Here is a 20792-nt window from a genome sequence, read left to right on the forward strand (position 1 = left end):
TTCAATACTGTCCACACCCTATATGAGTTATGTACCCTGACTTGGACTTCAAACCACAGCAACAAAGGGGGGAGGAGGGTTTGATCAGCTGCCGTGCCATGCTTGGATTCGGTAACAGCAGCACAGATAGGCAGCCATCAGCTGCAGGAATATGAGAAGGTGGAGTCAGCTGAGTAATCACCAACATTTGGTAAGTTTTCTGCCTGTGACGCAACTAAATGATTTTATATCTCATTAACCTGTTGCTCTACTTACCTGATTTTAAAATGGTGATCAGGAGAGCATGCACCACAGAACATGGTGGGAAAATAATCCACTGCCAAATCTCACTAACAGATCTTGGAAATGTAAGTGAGTGGAGTCTCTTCTACTCCCTTCCAACATCATTGGTGGCGGCAGCACCACATCAATCTAACTTGTGGACTGAATTAGGGTCGGTATATAAAATAGCCTACCTCCAGTTCTCTCACTTTGTAATAAACGGGGTACCATTGACAGTGATCAGTTTTACTTTTTTGGTTACTCATTTTGTAGAATAGATTTTTTAAAAGTTTTATCTTTGAAAGATGCTGATTTGGCAGAGCCTTAAACCTTTTCATGGACCCGCAGTTGAGAACCTCTACTCTGGAGCACCCAGAATTGGCTGATAGTCAAGTGTACATAAATTATTGTGCATGTTCTGTGTTATTCTTGGAAATATATAAGAGAAGCTAAACTAGTGGTCATTGTCTGGTCCACATTGCATGTAAGGATCGTTCAATCAATGAAGGTCTGTTTGCATCATGACCTATAGATCTGTGTATTTAGGATAGCATAAATCAGAATTGTACTTGATTCAAAGCTCTTAAAACATGGGCTATATTACATACTTACTCTGTATCTTTGAGCAGAAGGTAATTTTCATACTTGATTTACTAGAAAATTTTGTATTGCAGAATCTTTCAGCTATCTATTGTAGTCCACTGATAGGATGCCAATTTTGTTTCCATACATTTTGAAAGGTTATTAAAATGAACATTGAAGCCAAATTTCCTAATTTTCCACACAAAAGATGACTAATAGAAAACCTTCACTGTGCTGGTGAAGTCTCTCAAAACATATTTATAAATTTGTCACAATGTCAGTAAAGTTGGAACAGTACCCCTTTAATAGACCTTTAATGTTATATTGACCGCATATTTTCCTTCTAGTGAAATGCTGATATCTTGCTGCTTTCTTAGCTCGGTCATCCCTCTTCCACAATTCTAATACACCACTGCTCCTTCAGTGTACATTGTTAATAATTAAATGTCCTTTGATAAATAAAATATTAGTATCTGTTATTAGTTTATAAATAACTTTCCTGAAGTAACAGGTTTAGAAAACTAAGGAAAAAAGTAATGAATTTGAGAGTGCCAATTTCCATACTTTCATGTGATTTTTATAAGCAAAATTACAAAATTTTGTAAAACAGGAAAATACGAAAATACCTTGCTCCGTTTTAATTATTTCAATGACAGCCCCACATGGGTCCATGCCCATCAAATGAAATCTTTTGATAATTGATGCTAGAGCTATCAATTCCTTACATTTTAGTCCTGGTAGTGATTTAGCAAAAGGTCCTGGTAGAGATGTAGCAAAAGTCCTTTTTCTAAAGAAACCTGCTGAGACCAGTAGAATCTAATTGGAAATTAAGATTTGGACTGCTGGGCAGTTTGACAACATGAGTCTCAATCTTTTCATGTAAATGTTGCAAGCAGACCTTAATTATATTTAAAGAGAGGAATGGCACAAGTGAGGCCCTTGGAAGTTAGACTATTGTTACAGTGACTGAAAATAGTTTTCAAGTAAACTTTGCTTCTGTGTAAACGAATTGCATTTTTTTCAAACAATAATAGTTGGTTACAAAATTGTAATTGTTTCATTTAAACTATACCAAATCAATTTTGTATCTCAAAAAAAAAGCTGCATAAACACTTCAATGGGTAAACTGCACAGTGTAACGCTCCATTGTCTTAGTATGAAATTGGGACAGAAAATTCCTACTTTGCCGAGCTATATCCTGCACGCCAAGGCACCTGAAATACATGCAACATAAGTTTGCTCGGGTGATATTCAGGCATCCCTAACGGCTACCTTGTAGAGTTCCTAATACCGCTTTAAGATCCCCTCTCATAAATTATTCAACATGAGTGGAGCATGTCCTAGATATGGACCTCACCAGTTTTCTTGTTCTTACTGCGGCTTAGTCAGCACTCCTTTAAAAGGGAAGGCTGAAGTCTGCCAATAAACCAGAAACATTTCTTCCTTTTAATTTGACTTAGTGGCTGAAGTGCTTCACCTCCTGAGAGTCGCTGCTGACCTGCGTTTGCCTCTTTCCTGTGCTCCTCTCCTGCCACTCAGGACCTATGCGTGGGACATTGCCAATTGCAGATTCCTAAAATTGCAAACTGTCTCTAAATGCCTAAATGGTCTCCACAGCTCACTGGAAGTATGTTGATAACATCTAATTTGAGATGAACCCCGGGCTTCAGTTGTATGTTCTGAGCATGCCACTCATTTTTGGCCAAATCCAATTTCCAGCTCTTCCCCTTTCCTGCCAATACAGGTACTTCAGGGGATGTACTAGGATATATCCTTGGTTCATTGTTGTATACACATACTGTACCTTTTTTATGAAAGCTACACATTTGCTGAAACATGGCTATGACCCAGTTGCATTTCGGCATTAGTTTGAGATACATAATTGATTCGTTCTCAGTGCATAGACCAGTCATTAACAGAAATAACTTGAAAGTAATCAACCTCTGTCTAACTGTGGAAAAGGAATTCTTACTTCATGCAACTTTCACTGTAATTGGAAAGGGTTTAAATGAGTTTCTCTAGGACCAATATTTCCAAATTTGTACATGTAAGCCATTTGCTTACTAATGTTGTAATATTTGGCCCAAAAATGATCATCTTTTCAGTAAAATACAATAGAACTGAAATATCATTTTGATGAGGGTCTTTAAACAATGTGATTTTCGTTTTTAAAAGGCAATCTTGTAGCTTGCTATTGCACGTCCCATTTTGCCTTAAACATTCCTCTGAGGTAGTTCCATTTCATTTGTTTGTTTCATGCATCTAATGAGTTATGTTTGTGACTGAAGCAAAGGCACAATGAGAGATGTGGGTAAGACACCTTACAAATAAGCTTCACTGTTTTGACAAGGCTGATGTATTTTTATTCCTGCTTTCCTACTGGACATCTTGGGATTGTGCTGACAAAATAGACTGACAGTGAACAGACTGACACCACGGCTCCTGCTGATGGGGAAACCACCGCAGAGGTTTGTACGTTCCACCAGCCTGCGTTTCCCATGGAAATGATCCTCATAATCTCACTTGTTTGTCTGAGAGGTTTTAACTGGTGCAGCTGTTAATTTGACATTATTGTAGCCACAAGATACTATACAGATTCATGTGAAGAATTGCCAAGTACCAAGTAACAGAGCATTTATTCTAAGCTAAAATGAGAATTGGCCAGCAAGAGCAGCAGGATACAAAATAGTCAGAGTAGTTCAAGAAGTCATTGAGAAAATGCACTGCATGAAAATTAGACCAGGAAACCATAATCTATAATGACATTAAAAGCATCTGTGTTTGCCTTTATGTTTTCCACTCATACAACATCCCTTCTCACGGTTAACAGAAGTGTGATTTACCAGCAGAAAATGCGGGCATTTGCATAGATTTTAATATCTTCCAAATTTTCCCAAACTAAAATTATGAACCAGGGCATTATTTTGATGCGGAACTATGCAACTTGCCGTTCATAATCCCTCCAATGTTTGCAAGTACAGACTTTGATAACCTAGCTGGTATCAACACTCCCACTGTCGGGTATCATGGACTGACCCACTTGCTTTATGGCATTAATTGCTTAGGACACCAACCTACTCATTGCTGTTGTTCGGGCATTATTATAATTGGTTCAGAAAACAAAGTTAGTGAAAGCTACAGAAAACTATTGCTCTGTCCTGTTGGCATGTACCTAAAAAGAATTTCCTTCCTGCTGATTATCTGTACTCATCTCATCTTTTGTTTCTCTTTTAAAACTTTGTGTTTCATTTTTCTACTGCATTTGCCAATGGTCCAGCTTTTGACTAGTCTGAATGTGTAGATGCCACTGGCTAGTGGGTCTTATGTTGTTGAAATTGGAAGGTGGTTGATTGCTGGAGCTTTAACAATGCTTCTTTTTACTCAAATTCTTCACTTAAAATTAATTCACCTTACTCAAAATTACATAATACTTGTAGTACTTTAGCTAAGTAAAACATTTTATTTCACATTGTTTAAAGGATGTGTTCTAATGAGAGGGCACTTTATGTACCATATTCTGCGATTTGCTGGTGGAATAGGCTGTTTAGCCAGTCGCTCAACACGATGAGATTGGCAGTTGTGTGCAATCCAAACAACAAAAAGCAAAACCTGTTTTCATCATATCCACTTTCGCGATGGTTACGTTTGAGAACACTCTTGAAAATACATATGTGTTAACAGTGAGAAATTGGCAGAATTTACATAATTACATAATTATACACTTCGTTCAAATAATGTATTGTTCATGTGTTTCTGGCTCAAATGCACATACCGTGTGTTTATCAATATGCACACAAATAAATACAGTCACATGAATAGTGTAACACAATGAATGTATGGCATAACTGGCTGTTCTTCTGTTAAAGTGATTTGTGTTATATATTTTTTAAAGAGGAGTTATTGTCTTCCTGTGGATGGTAATGATCCCAAACTATTTTAAAGATGTCCTCCTAGTCTCTCCCATAAAGCTGTTTTTGAGCTGTAAGGAGGTTTTGTACTCTCACAATCTGAAGCAAGCAGTTTGATCATTTGAGATTTTTCGTGCTCTATGCATTTCCGACCCTCCCGTATGACGATTAACTTCAAAATCTATTGAATGTGTAATATACAACAGTAACTTTGCTTAAGGTAGTATGGCTTTCTTGTGACTAAGTTTGTACATTGACATGGTGTCAGTGATAGATGTTGTTAAAGCTTTGATTTTAAATCCTTCTTTATGCCATCAGTCTGATCAAGAGGATGAAACGGAATCCAAGACCCAGGTACAAGGAAGAGATTTTGATGTAAAAGTATAGATTGTAGAAGTAGCCCATCAATCTGATCTATTATTTTCCCGTACTCTTCTGTTTCTGTGGTAGATTCATATTTTCCCTAAGTGTCGCTTTGCTTAATTAGTATAATTTTTGTTCACCTTTTTCCTTTGCTAGCTTTTTGTTCCGCATATTTATTTTTTCGTTTCCATTTTATTCTTGCTTTTTTTTTTACAGAATAGTCTTGTAAAGCGAATCAAAGGTGAAAATGTGTATATCAAACATAGTAATCTCATGTTAGAGGTTCGTATCTGTTTAAGTTGTGCATTACTAGTTGTTTGTGCACAGTAGTAGTTCTGCAATGTTAGTGATCAGCCGTTTGGCATGGAGTGCTGTGTTTACTGCATGCGTTTCATTATTCTGACTAGCCACATTCGCATTACAGTCTAAAGAATTTCACATGTTTCTTCAAACACCTGCACACTGACTGCACAACTAAAGTGAAAATGCAATTGTGAATGTTGGTAGTACTGTGCAATATCGAGTCACAGTAACATAAATTGCAAGTCTTTAGTTATTTCTCTTTTGACTTCTGCTAAGTTTATTTTTAAACCTTAACACCATTAATACTGATCTTTCTAAGAAGTATTTGCGGACCAGGTCCATCAGATTTAATGCCAGCCATTGCTTCTCCACTTCAGATTATCAGCTTTGTAAATTGCATAATTTAGGGAGTTTTGATAGAATATAGAACACATTTATTAAACAGAACTGAATAACGTGGCAGTTATCTATTTCTGCTGAACTCCGAATTTCAAATAACAGGGACAAAAGAATACAATTTATCGAGGCTGATGTTCTCAAATATCCTGATACAATTATAGTACAGGTTGTTTAATCTTCATTAAAATGAAATACAATTGTATAATTGTTATGAGCCATGTTTGGAACAATGATTAGTCACAATATTATAGCAATACCTTGCATTAATTTATTCAATTTGCTACAAATAGACACAGCACAGTTTATCATCCTAATCTGCAATTTTAAAGAAAGTAAGTCACAATAACAACTTTGTAATGGAGCTCAACTCACATGTACTTTAGGTGAGAAGATGAATAGCAAGTAGGGAGTTTGTGGAATAGCAGGATTTTGAAGACATGATGATCAGGGGTGGGATTCTCCATTCCGCCAGCCCTGTTTTCTGGCACGGTGAGCCCCCACTAGCAACGGGATTCTCCCTTCCCGCAGACAGCTAATGGGGATTCCCATTGTCGCCACCTCACGCCGTCGCAAAACTCAAAGGCATGAATTCGCTACCGGCGAAGCGGAGCATCCCGCCAATGGAGAATCCTGCAGAAAAGTGTTTTTTTTAATACTTTCATTCAATTTTTAACATTTTAATTATACAACACAACAAAGTAAAATAACAAAAGCAAACCCCCAAACACCCCCCCATCCTTCAATACCCCAGTAACTCAGACCAAACAACCCCCCTCAACAAATGACTGTAACCAGCTCTTTAAAGGGTAATATAAACAGACCCCATCTCTTGTGGAACCCCTCACTTGCCCCCCCCCCTCAAAATGAATTAACCGACTCCCAAGTACAGGAACTCCGTCAAGTCCCCCAGCCATACTGAGGCACAGACGGAGAGATTGACCTCCACCCCAACAGGACCCACCTACAAGGAATCAGCGAGGCAAAGGCCAAAACATCTTCCCCCACAGATGGTTGTCCCATCTCCGCAAATCCGCCTTGACCCTACCACCAGGCTCGTGAAATTCAATTTACGGAGCAGGGCCCAGTCTTGACCTATCTGCACCCCCAAAAACCTAAAGTGAGTAGTCGCCACTCGTAACGGCAAACCCCCACCCCCCACCCTAAACCAGCTCTCGCGCCCAGAGAAAACACTCACTCTTTTCCAGATTCAGCTTCTAACCTGAAAAAGCCCCGAATCTCCTGAGCAGTCCCATTGAAACCCCCCACTGTAGAACCCAGGTTGGAGATGTACAACAAAAAATCATCAGCATACAAAGACGCCCTATGCTCCACACACACACACATCCCAACTATCCCCTTCCACTTATCTGAGCACCTCAATGCAATTGCCAAGGGCTCTATCACCAGCGCAAACAGGAGGGGGGACCCTGCCTCGTTACCCTACGTAACCGAAACTACCCCGAATTCACCTCACTCGTGTGCACACTTGCCTTCAGTTCCCTGTAAAACAATTTGACTCACACCACAAACTTCGGCCGAATCCCTAACCTCTCCAACACCGCAAACAAATATCTCCACTCTACATGGTATAATACCTTCTCCGCATCCAGCGCCACCTCGGGCTCCCTCCCTTTTGCTGCAGAGAGCACCACATTTAACAAACGCTGCACGTTTGACGACAACTGCCTCCCCTTTACAAACTCCGTCTGATCTTCCCTCTTCTAACCTAAGTGCCAACACCTTGGCAAGAATCGTGGCATCCACATTTAGCAGAGATATTGGCCGATAAGACCCCCAGTCCACCGGGTCCTTCTCCTTTTTCAATAACAGCAAAATGGATGCTTGTCCCATTGTCTTCGGGAGCGCACCCTTAGCCACAGCATCTTCAAACATCTCCACCAAAAGCAGCACCAGCCTATCCAAAAACTTCTTACAGACCTCCACCGGGACGGAACCCATCTGGCTCCAGTGCTTTGCCCGTTTGCATCTTCCCTAACACTTCCCCGACCTGCTCAATCCCACTGGCTGGTCCAGCCTTTCCCTCTCCTACTCTCGGACACTCCAAACCCCCTCTCCCAAAATATCCCTCATATCCGACTCGTCCCCCGTGGCACCAACCTATGCACCACCACCTCCACTGACCCATCCCGGACCCGAACAATCTCCCGTAGAGCTGCCTGCCGGCGGAGCTGGCCCGCCATCTGATCTTCTCCTCATATTCATACACTACCCCCTTAGCCTGCCTTAATTGCCAAGCCACTTTCCCCGTGGACAGACCGTCAAAGTGTGCCTGCTTTCTCCTCACCAAGAGTTCTGGAGTGGGATCCACTGCATAGCTCCCGTCCACCTCCAAAATTTCCTCTACCAGCTGCTGCTGCTCCTCTCTTACCTCCCTGTCCACCTGAGCCTTAAACAAGGTGATCTCGCCCCTTACCACCACCTTCACCACCACCCAGACCACTGACAGTGAGACCTCCCCATTCCTATTGAACCCGATATAGTCATATAGTCACCTTTACCATCTTTACACAAAAATTTGGGTTTACAAACAGCCCCAAATCCAACCGCCATGCCGGCCTCTGTTCCAGCTCCTTTTCCAGAACCACATCCACCAAATGCAGGGCATGGTCCGAAATATCAATCGCTGAGTATTCTGCTTTCCTCACCACCGACAACAATGACTTGCCCACAACAAGTCGATCCCTGAGTACATGTTATGGACCGGTGAAAAGAAGGAATATTCCCTACCCCACGATCCATTCCCCCCCATCTCCTTCAAAAACACAGCCAACACCTTTGTGCTCCTCCCATATCTCGCCTCCGTTTACTACCAAACTTGCATTTGCGAGCAAAGTGGTCCCTGCAAGAGCCCCCTCCCCCAACATGCCCAAGACCACAAAAACAACATAAAGGACCCCTCCCCCTCCCACATCCAGTCCATCCAAACAACTCAACATAATAGACACCCAAACACAGGAAAACAAATCACCCCATGTCCCAAAACCACCCCCTCCCAACCACAACATGAAGAAAGACAAAGTCCAAACACAGTTCAATCCAGTCCTTCAGCCTTCATGAACGCCTCTGCCTCTTCCGCCATCTCGAAGTAATAGTCGCTGGAGTTGTGTGTAACTCTTAACTTCGCCGGGTAGACTACCCCAAACCGCACATTGCTCTTGTGCAACGCTGCCTTCGCCCTACCAAAGGCTGCCCGTCATCTTGCTAACTCCGCCGTGAGATCTTGGTAAATACGAATACCACTGCCTTCCCACTTCCCCTCTCGATTCTGCTTTGCTAATCTCAAAACCTTCTCCTTCACCTGGTAGCTCTGAAAGCAGACTATCACAGTCCTTGGTGGTGATTCACCTTTGGCTTTGGTCAGAGCGACCGAATCCTATCCAGCTCAAAGAGGGAGGGGTCCTCCTCCTCCTCCTCCTCCAACAGCTTGGCGAACATCTCCGCAAAGTACTTTGTCGGCCTCCGACCCTCCAGCCCCTCAGGCAGTCCCACAATCCGCAGATTCTGCCACGGTGACCTGTTCTCCAGGTCCTCCATTTTGGCTCTCAACCCTTTTTTACTTTCCTGCACCTTCCACAGCTCCTCTCCCATCGAGGTGAACTGGTCGCTGTGCCGTGACATTGTCTCCTCCACCCCTTCAACACCTCTCCTTGCTCCCGCACTGCTGTTTAGTCTTTCCCAGAGCATCCTTTTTCGGGGCCAGTGTATCATCCACCAACTCCTGGAGCAAGGCCATCATCTCATTCTGATGACGATGAAAATGCTTGGCGGACTCCCGCTCAAACTTCACCGCCATCATCTCAGCCAGCGAGCTTGCTCCCACCATCTTTCCTCCCACAGAACTCCGCACCGGACTCGAGCTCTCAGGCAGACTGTCGCTCACACCTTTTCTTCCCGTATTTTTCTTCTGGTTTTTCAACATCCTTTAGTTGCGGCAACTTTCCTGGAAATAAATCATATAAAATTTCCTCCCAAATGGGTGAAAAGGACCAAAACCGAAAGCTCCAGCAGGAGCCATCCAACTTGCGACCTCCACACACATGCTGCCACCGGAAATCCCACATGATCAAACATAGAGATTCCCATGAGACTGTAGATGGCAGGAAACGAGCAAGCAGAACAAACTAGTTTTGGAAGAGAAATGAAAAGTGCTAGGTGCTGTAGCTGAAATAGCAGTCTCTAATATTAGAATAGAGAGGAGGAGGTCAAGCAGAAACCCGAGGTCAGAAGGAAGGTGGGGATGGACTGAGATATATGTCTAAAGATGTGCCGGTTAGGTGTATTGGCCTTGCTAAATTGCCCCTTAGTGTCCAAAGATTAGGTGGGGCCACATGGATAGGGCAGGGGAGAAGGCCTAGGTAGAGAGCTCTTTCAGAGATTCGGTGCAGACTCATTGGGTTGAATAGCCTCCTTCTGCACGCGTGGGATTCTATGATATGGCTGGAGACAATTACTTGAATAAGGTGGGACGTGACTTTTGAGAATGAATGAAGATCTTGAAGTTGTTTCGTTGCAGCAGTATAGAACCTGGGAACCATTGGGTGATGTCATTGCAGCAGTATGCTGGGAACCATTGGATGATGGGTATGCGGGAAAGAGCGTCAGACCATGGAGCTCTGGATTAGTTGGTTTGTGGAGAGTGGAAGTGGGGAGCATGGCATGGAGAGAATTTCAGGAGCAGATCCTTAAGCTACTGAAGGTGGGGTCAGAAGTTCAGCAATGGAAGAAGTGAGGTATGAGTAGAACTTAGCAACGTGCCAGATATGCTTTTACCACAATTTAACATGAGATCAAATGATGGCCAGAAATATCTGGCGGGATTTACCAGCTGTTCACGCAGGCAGGGAATTCCAGTCCCACGCCGGCGCACAGATTTCCCGGCGACAAGGGGTGCTGTCACCGGGAAATCCCATTGTCAACAGTGGGGTGCTGTCACCGGGAAATCCCATTGTCAACAGTGGGGTGCTGTCACCGGGAAATCCCATTGTCAACAGTGGGGTGCTGTCACCGGGAAATTTTATTGTCAACAGTGGGGTCGATGAATCCCGCTGGCGGGCCGTCTCTGCCGCCTAACAATATGCGGCGGGGTGGTCAGTAAATCCCGCCCATCATTTCAATTTGTACACTACGTTCAGCCTGAAGGAGCGGCCAAGGACCTTAATAAAATCCATGAGAGAGGGCACATAGATGCTTGTGGGAGCACAACAGGAAGGCTTCAGTTTCTAACGGTTGAACTGGAGGAAGATATAGTTTATCTGAGACTCCTGACAACAGGATATTTAATTAGTCCAGTAACAAGAGTCAATGCTGATGGCAGAGAGGTGATAATGGCTGTCATCGGCATACGTGTGGTGGCTGACCCTCTGCTTGCACATGATGTTTCCAGGGGTGGGTAACATGTAATGATTAAGAAGGAACTGGAATGGAATCCTGGGGTATACCAGAGCTGAGTGGCCACATGAGAAGATCTTGAGATCTATATATATTACACACAGATGACAAGATTGAAGGGCAGTAAATCTTCAGTTACAGGATGCAATTTCTGACTCCGTGCTGTGGGTTGGTTGGAAACCGGTTAGAGGGAATGACAGGAAAAATAAATATATGTAAAGTATGATGACTGTGACATGCAAAGACCTTGAAGAAAAATGTCAGATTAGATAGAACATTAGTTTATAAGGGTAGAGAAATTAAAGGTCACTTTTTTTTAAAGTCACACGAGTTTTAAACAGATTGAGAAAAAGACTTGTAGACAAGTAGAATTTGATACCAACAATAGGCTAAAGAAGGAGACTTGAATGGCGAGGAACTTGTTCGGAAGGGAGTTCAGGAAGTCGCAGGTGTACTTCCTGGAGGAAATCAATTTATTGAAGGACTGGGGGAAAGCTGCAATGTTTGAAGGAGTGAGTTTTAGTTAAGAGGGGAGGCAGAAATGGCTGAGTGACTGGCACCAGTTTTGGAAACAATCCATGTCCAGGTACTCATTGCATTGAGACTCTGATTTAAGGGTGGAATATGTGCAGGGTGATGATCAGCAACAGCGACTGGCGGTGACAACGAGGAGTTAAAATACTTTTTTTACCTTCAGGGATGATCCTGGAGTTGTGAAAGGATTTGGCTGTGAAAGAGAGTGCTACCAGCCCATACCAGCCTCCCCGAACAGGCGCCGGAATGTGGCGACAAGGGGATTTTCACAGTGACTTCATTTGAAGCCTACTTGTGACAATAAGCAATTTTCTTTTCATTTCATTACTACTAGAAATGATCAAGACAAAACTACCAGGAGATAGCCAGGCCATAAAGTATTGTGTGTACCAACTAAAAAGAAATGCATTTATTTTGACATTGATATCACGTAGTTATTGAAATAATGGATGGTGATGCATTTTTACTGACAGTAATGAGCAGAAAAGCTGTTATTTTTAAAGCAGAATAGTGTGCCAATTAACACTATTAAAAACCAACATCTTGTTATGGTGATATTACGCATCATTTTCTTAAATTGTACAATATTTGGTAAAATTAATTATAAAGTTTTTCTTTTTCCATTCATTGGCCTCCTGTTATGAAAGCTTTGACTCCTTTCTGAGTTGCACCAGTTTCATGCACACCAGTAACCCTCTACTCACACACAAGGTCTGCAGTGGCCGAAAACAGAGCCCTGGCCAAATATAGTCCTCCATTTGCTATCGCAATGCAAGAGAGATGATGTAAATTGCAGCATTCTTGACATTAACCTCAGCTAAAACAGCAAAGACTAAGGGGTGAATGATTTGTGTGGCTCATATGCTCGCAGCCTAAAAATTGAGTCATCAAAATAGTTGAATTGCAAAATTCTGGGACGGCAACTTTTATAGAGGCGGAGGCTGGTATTCTGAAGTACTGCAGCTTTATGGTGTTTCGCTCAACCTTATTTGCAGTATTCAGGAAGCTTTCAACACCAGACAGAGGCTTTTCTATTATAAAGGCACTAGTTTCACAATTTTCCAACTGTCAATCATAGAACAATTAAAAATGCACCATTATGGGGCAGACTTATTCAAGTGAAATTAAATGTACATATCACATTTCTGTAGTGAGGAAATGAAGATCAATAATACTTTGACAAACAGTTGTATTAAAGTGATGTGCTAAAATTATTTGCCTTTGATTTTGTTTTGTTAATGGAAAGGACTTTGATAAACCTCAGGAAGAGGTGGTTAAGCACCATGCCAACATAAATGAGATGAAAAGAACATTCCTGGAAACTACATCTGAAAGTGGACCTGACGAATGGGAAAAGAGATTATCTGCTTCTCCTGTTAGATCCTTTTCGAAGACTGAGGACTTGCCAATGATTGAGCCCCTTGTGCCTGAGGAGGTAATTTCTTGTTACTTTTAAACCCCCATGTTGCATTCAGAAATATGCAGCTTTGAAATAATGTCAACATCCATACACATACCTGTCCATCTTTAAGCACTAAAATTGTATATGTAACCAAATTGGTTAATTATGGTTCATAAAATACTTTAAGATACGTAACATATAAAGTAAAGCGTTGTGAAATGATACAATTGTATGCTTTCCATGTTATTAACATTGTAATCATGCTTCATGTTTCAGTTTTTAATGTCACCCAGTTTGGAAAATCAGTTTACATACTTGTTACTGAATTATTTTAACATTGATAGCAGACCAAAGAGGATGTTGGTGAGGCACTACAAAGCAAGTCTGTGTATGAACAGTGCGCTGCTGGCCTTGACACTTCCGTGGTGAAAGATGATGAAAGACTGGCAAAGGTAATAAACATATATTTTCATATTGTTGCAATTATGTGTAGCTGTTACTGTGTTCTTTTTGCATCTCATATTACATATTCAGACATTGAAAATCTCATGGCTCATTTTCTGGATGGTAAGATGTAACTAGTGGGGTGCCACAGAGTTAGGTCCTTGGGCCCCAGCTATTTACAATCTATATAAATGACTTGGATACAGGGATAGAAGGTTCTAAAGCCAAATTTGCAGACGACAAAAAGGTAGGTGGGACAGTAAGTTGCAATGAGGAAATAAAAATCTTATAAATGAATATAGATAGGTTAGGAGAGTGGGACAAAATGTGGCAGATGGAGTTTAACGTGGGGAAGTGTAAGGTCATGCATTTTAGTCGGAAAAATGGGAAGGCAGCTTATCTAAATGGGGAGAGACTTTAGGGTGCTTTGTTGCAGAGGCACCTCTGGAGTCCTCGTTCATGGGTCACAGCAAACTAGCATGCAGGTTCAGCAGATAATAAAGAAAGCAAATCGAATGTTGACATTTATAGCTAAAGGAATAGAGTATAAAGTAAGGAAGGGTTGTTGCAACAATATCCAGCATTGGTGAGACCGCACCTGGATATTGTGCACAGTTTTGGTCTCCTTGTTTGAGGAAAGATGTGGTGTCATTGCAGGCAGTTCAGAGGAGGTTCACTAGATTGATTCCAGAGATGAGGGTTTGTCGTATGAAGAGAGATTGAACAGTTTAGGACTATAAGAGTTTAGAAGAATGAGGGGAGATCAAATTGAGGTATATAACATGATGAACGGTATGGATAAAGTTGACGTGGAGCGGATGCTTCCTATTGTGGGGCATTCATTTGGATAAATGTGAGGTGATGCATTTTGGCAGATCAAATCGGGGCAGGACCTACTCAGTTAATGGTAGGGAGTTGGGGAGAGCTACAGAACAAAGAGATCTAGGGGTAAAGTTTCACAGCTCCTTGAAGGTGGAGTCGCAGGTCAACAGGGCGGTGAAGAAGGCATTCAGCAGGCTAGGTTTTATTGGTCAGAATATTGAATACAGGAGTTGGGACATCTTGTTGAAGTCGTACAAGACATTAGTAAGACCACACATGGAATACTATGTTCAGTTGTGGTCACCCTATTATAGGAAGGGTAGAAAGAGTGCAGAAGAGATTTACAAGAATGCTACCAGGACTTGATGGTCTGAGCTAGAAGGAGAGACTGGGATAGGCTGGGACTTTTTTTCCCTGGCGCGTAGGAGGCTTAGGGGTGATCTTATGGAGGTCTATAAAATAATGAAGAGCATAGATAAGATAGATAGTCGACATCTCTTTTCCAAAGGTAGAGGAGTCTAGAACTAGCGGGCATAGGTTTAAGGTGAGAGGGGAGAGATGCAAAAGAGACCCGAGGGGAAATTTCTTCACACAGAGGGTGGTGAGCATCTGGAGCAAGCCGCCAGAGGCAGTGTTAGAGGCGGGTACAATTTTTTCCTTTAACAAACAGTTAGACAGTTATCTGGGCAGGGTGGGTATAGAGGGATATGGGCCAAATGTGGGCAAGTGGGACTAGCTTAGTGATAGAAACTGGGCGGCATGGACAACCTGGGCCAAAGGGCCTGATCCATGCTGTAAACATCTATAACTCTAGAACGAGAGGTCTTAGTATAAGATGTAGCAAATTTAAAAGAGAGTTGAGGAGAAACTACTTCTCCCAAAGAGTTGTGAATATATGGAAGTCGCTACCGCACAATGTGGTGGATGCTGGGAGAGTGAGTAAATTTAAGGAGGACTTAGACAGATTTTTAATTGGTAATGGGTTGAAGGATTATGGAAAATGGGCAGGATGGTGGAGTTAAGGCCAGGATGAGATCAGCCATGATCGAATGGCAGAATAAACTCGATGGCCCAAATGGCTTAATTCTGATCCTATATCTTATTATGAACTTATTATTATGAACTTATATGTATTTTTTAAATATACATTTTGTATGACAGTTTCAGTGTCCCAACATTTAAATATAAATTGCTGTGACTAAATTGAGCATCCAGGATAAGCTAGTTAATATCACTCTGCAAGAAAAAGATTAGTTACATAACATAAGATTCTCTGCATTTTGTGGCAGATGTCTACTGTTTTAGTTGTCTCACTAGATTACTTTTAAAACTAGATGCATGGAATTATAAATTGCAGATTAGGCTTCTTCGCAATTTGAGTTGGGTTGAAGAATACCACTGAAAATGTTGACACTGCATTCATTGGTATATATTTTGACTTGATACTGAAATATGCTTGTATACCACAGGGCACTTATGAATTCTGGGCCTTTTTTCATAATTAATGGAACAGTGCACAGTACAATAATAGAAAGTGTCAGAAACACAGCTGGTCAGAGAGCATCTGCAGAGATACTGAAAATTCAACATTTTTGGTGCACAGCCTTCAAAACAGTTTTGCACAATACAAGTTGCTTTCCCTTTCTAACTTTTCACATCTAGTTCATTTTAAACAATTAATGAAGATAAATTAGTGTTTATTAACAGATCCATTCAGTTCAGTTATGCATACATTTGCGTAGAAATTTTTTAACCCTTAAAGCATGTGGGGTGCTATTCTCCCCCCCCCCCCCCCCCCCCCCCCCAACGCCGGGTGGGAGAACTGCAGGGCCGCCACGCGAATCCGCCCCGACCCCCGCATGCGATTCTCCCACCCCCGGAAACCAGCGGCGCGCGATTCGCACCGGGCCGCTCGGAGAACCGTGAGCGGCGATTCTCCGGCCGGATGGGCCGAGCGGCCGCTACGATACGACAGGTTCCTGCCGGTGCTGTCCACCCCTGGTCGCTGCCGGCGGGAACTCTGCGGGAACGCTGGAGGGGCGGCCTGTGGGGGGAGGGGGGGCTCCTTCACCGGGGTGGCCTCCGATGGTCGGGCCCGCGATCGGGGCCCACCGATCGGCAGGCCGGCCTCTCCCCCCTCCCGGGCCTACGTCCTTCCGTGCGCGGCCCCAGAACACCGGCTCCATGTTGGTGAGGGGCCGGCGTGCGTAAGAAATTCCCCACACATGCGCAGGATGGCACGGCCCAACTGCGCCTACGCAGGATTGGGCTGCCCCAACTGCGCATGCGCGGGTTGGCACGGCGCCGCGTAAGGATGCTAGAGCGGCGTGAACCGCTCCAGCGCCGTGCTGGCCCCCTGTGGGGGCCAGAATAGGTTGTGTCCGGGCCTTGTTTGCACCGTCGTGAAACGCGACGGCGTTCACGACGGCGCGAATACTTGGCCTCAATATCGGAGAATCGCCCCCCTGGTATCCAGAGTCCAACATTGTCAGTGCCAAAGAAACAATGTCCTCCGTCCAGCAAATTTTACACGCACTATAATGTGATTTGAAAGAAAAACTGATGTAGAGCATTTTCTTTCAGTGCATTTCAGGGTTTGAGTTTTTATTTAATTCAGTGAATTTGTAATCTACCTGCATGTCCTTTTTCTTAAAATCATATTGTTTCCAGTGAGCTTCAAAAATAACCAAATCAAGGAATACAGCTAGAAATGTACACCTGGAAAGTAGTGTTGGTGTTATTGTGAAAATACTAATATATCACATAATCTGCTTGTTGGTTTAATGTAGCCACCGATCTATTTAAAATAAGGGATTAATGACTTCATTAAAATATTAGGCAGAGAAATTTAATATGAACATGGTGATTATTCATCCAAATGCAGAAACATACTGAACTGAATGGATCTGTTACAACAAACAGAAAATCGCCAATTGAGAAAATAATTTGGTCCTTGTGCATGATTTAGTGCATGTAAGATGTAACGGTAGCCCCATCCCCCACTTTCTTTTCAGTCATGCAATCAACAGGGAGGGGGAGGGATAGGAACTATGGGTGTGATTCTCCGGAAAGATTTCTCAGTGTTGTAGCGAGTGGGAATTGCTGCAAGCTTCCCGGTGCTCGGCCCAGCAAGGCCGGCAACGCTATTCAACATTAATTAAACCACTAAACGAGGCCTCGCGGGTTTCGCCAGCCCCCCGCTAACCAGGTCGAGCAGCACTACAGTTGGAGGGCAGCAAGGTAGCATAATGGTTAGCACTATAGCTTCACAGCGCCAGGGTCCCAGGTTCGATTCCTGGCTTGGGTTACTGTCTGTGCGGAGTCTGCATGTTCTCCCCGTGTCTGCGTGGGTTTCCTCTGGGCGCTCCGGTTCCTCCCACAAGTCCCAAAAGACGTGCTATTAGGTAATTTGGACATTCTGAATTCAACCTCTGTGTACCCCAACAGGTGCCGGTGTTGCTCTCTTTGATTGTTTCTAAATATGGCGGTCAATATGGTCGCCTTCCTTAAGTCTAATTATGTTCGCTTTAGAGTCGCCAGGTATCTTTCGATACCGCCACAAGGTTCAAACCCGAATACTGATAAAAGAGCCCGTACACCAGTTAGTTAGTTCAAAGTCAATACTATTTATTTACACAACAGCAATATCTACTCATGCACAAAATGCTACAGACTAAACTATCACTACTGCTAAAGCCTATACTTAGCTTCAGGCGCCCACTCAGTCAAAGCAACAATGGCCGTTGTTCGGTTCTGAGACTGCTGTGGTAGAGGGGAACAGCTAAGGTCGCCCGTCTGGTAGCGAGCGTTGACCTTGGACTTACTTGCTTCTGGTGGAAGGGTCTCTCCACTTTGAGAGCCGATTCCAAGAGAGCGATTCTCTCTTGGGGCCTTCTTCTTATACCCGAAGGGGGCTTCGCGTGCTTTTGGGCGGGCCTTGAACTTGGCCCCAATTAGTTGGGCCGTTTCTTGATCATTCGCATTGATCCTGACCAATAATGGGGTGGGTGCCCTGATGGCTGGGCGTGTCCTAGGTGGCCGTTGGCCTGGCTTTGTTTTCTGCTTTCGGTTTGGGGAACTGGCGCCGCGAGGTCTGGAGCCAGATCGGTTACTTAAGTATCTTCCTTTGTTCCCGGAGATGGGCCATCCATATGCTAATGGGCCTACAGTTTCGGTCTCGTCTGGGAGCTGTTTCTCCAATATGCAGACAGGCTCTTTGCCTGCTTGCTTTCTTAACATTGTCCATTTTTCCCTGCAATCTTTGCAAATGTCCATTTTGTATTCTGGAAGTGGCCATCCCAGGTGGCTACACCGGAATGTGGCACTAGGGGCTTTTCATAGTAACTTCATAGCAGTGTTAATGTAAGCCTACATGTGACAATAAAGATTATTAAAGATTATTATTAAAAAGTTGCACCTACTCAGCCAACCCCAGCCAGCTCACAACAATGGCGCTGAGGAAACCAGCCCCAAGTTCATATGACCTCAAGAGGCTGCTGGGCGGTGTGGAGGCCAGGAGGGATGCCCTATTCCCCTGAGGGCCCAGGAGGGTCAGCCTACGGCGACCAGTGCTGCCTGGGACGAGGTGGTGGCGGCTGTGAGCTTGGAGACTGTGACCAGGAGGACTGGCCTCCAGTGCAGGAAAAAGGTCAATGACCTACACCAGGCAGCACATGTGAGTAAACATCAACGACCAACCCCCAACCACCCCAAGACCTTTCCACCCACACTGGAGCGTCCATCCCCCCCGCCATCTTCAACCCCCCCCCCCCCCGAACCCTTCCTCCACCTCCCCACCCCACTTCAACCCCCCGAACCCTTCTTCACAATCCCCTCCCACCACTATGAACCACGTGTGTGGTTAATGCTGCCTCCTCTGTGTCACCTCAGGAAAAGCTCTCCCACAATCACCGGGAGAGGGCCCAGACTGGCGGTGGTGTGCCAGACATCAGGATCTTCACCACCCTCGAGGAGCGTGCCCTGGAGGTGACCGGTCTGGCTGAGGACAGGGCGGTCACCAACGTGGAGGCTGGCGGACGCGGCAGAGGTGAGCAACCAGTGGGCTCCACCCAGAGGACCTGTCAAATGTGAGTTTTTATAGCCTTACTGACTGACCCATCCCTCCCACTGACCACATGTTCATTCTCCTGCAGGTCCTCCAGCCAATGGCGTCGGCATATCCCGGATGGTACCCTCTTCAATCTCCTATGAGACCACCTCGGAGGAGAGCTCTGAGAATGCCACCGTACTAGCTGCGTCACAACTGTCATCCCCACCCTCCAACAGTGCAGATACATACACCTCGGTGGGACATGTTAGTGGTCAGGTTTCTGGGCACAATCTGGTGAGCACCACACAGCCGCTGATGTACATCAGATGGAGGCAGGAACCCCAGGTTAGATAGCAATCAGATGGCCGCTGGATCTCAAGACACAGCTGGGTCCCAGCCTGATGTGGAAGAGGTCATCCTGGAGCTGATGGAGGCATTAGAATGCGGCCGGGACATTCAGAGGGAGATGTCAGTGTCATTCCAGCAGATCCATAGTCACTTGGAGAGTCCCAGAGGCTACGGGACCAGGCGATGTCGCCGGTAATGCGTGGCACGGAGGCCAACACTGCTAGAGTCAACTGCAGTGGAGAGCAAGGTGCATGACGTCAGCTCCATTAGTGAAGTGTCCAAGGCGCCGCACAGTTGGTGACGTCCATGGCTGAGGGTCTCGGCAGAATGACCGTCTCGCTGGGGGATGTCACCCAGTACCAGGTTGACCTTGGTGAGAATCAAGGTCTCAGATGGGAATGGCCAAGGTGCTGCGGAGCTTGTCCCAGTCACAGGTGGGCATGGTCAGTCATTGAGGAGCATCACCAAAGGTATCGACACAATGGTGCGGACCATGGGGAGCCGCCAGGGCTGGCAGAGCCAGATGATGCTGGGGCTCGAACTAGCTGCCCCCCATCCCAAGGTGAACCGCAGGGCCCTACGGGCATCGAGTTGGAGGAGATGGCAGCGGGTGGCAACCCAGATCTGTGTCATGGAGTGGCGACAGTCGCCACCAGCTCCCCCGGGTTCCACCCCTCCGATGAGGCCACATCTCACAGCCAGCACACGGGACAGGGCGGCACTGCTGTGCATGTGGCGCCGACAAGTGAGCCGGGGCCTCGGAGCCACCAGAAGACGCCCGCTAGGGTAATCTAAAGCCATGGGATGTGATAAGCACCTGGCTGCCTCCACCTCCGATATGCATCATGGGGACACACGGAGACCTATTGGTAGAGCTAGGAGGGCCAAGCATATCGAGGGTCACTGAGGACACTGGGGAAGGGGGTAGGTAGGTAGATAGGAGGTGAGGGGGGTAGGGGGGTAACAC

At 44.7% G+C, this 20792-nt stretch overlaps 1 protein-coding gene across 20 annotated transcripts in view; it reads left to right on the plus strand.

Moving 5' to 3' along the window:
* LOC140385374 (band 4.1-like protein 3) overlaps positions 1–20792 on the plus strand; it is a 322225-nt gene that overhangs the window by 236431 nt on the left and 65002 nt on the right. For 11 of the 20 annotated variants that reach the window (XM_072467470.1, XM_072467472.1, XM_072467476.1 and 8 more), the window contains 5 exons: positions 3255–3311; positions 5070–5105; positions 5331–5396; positions 13006–13194; positions 13506–13613. In XM_072467470.1, coding sequence (XP_072323571.1) covers positions 3255–3311; positions 5070–5105; positions 5331–5396; positions 13006–13194; positions 13506–13613 — 456 coding nt within the window. The remainder of the gene's footprint in view (positions 1–3254; positions 3312–5069; positions 5106–5330; positions 5397–13005; positions 13195–13505; positions 13614–20792) is intronic. The other 9 variants (XM_072467468.1, XM_072467478.1, XM_072467469.1 and 6 more) reach the window with 7 other exon arrangements.

This window comes from Scyliorhinus torazame, chromosome 11 (assembly GCF_047496885.1).
Source record: "Scyliorhinus torazame isolate Kashiwa2021f chromosome 11, sScyTor2.1, whole genome shotgun sequence".
NCBI lineage: Eukaryota > Metazoa > Chordata > Chondrichthyes > Carcharhiniformes > Scyliorhinidae > Scyliorhinus > Scyliorhinus torazame.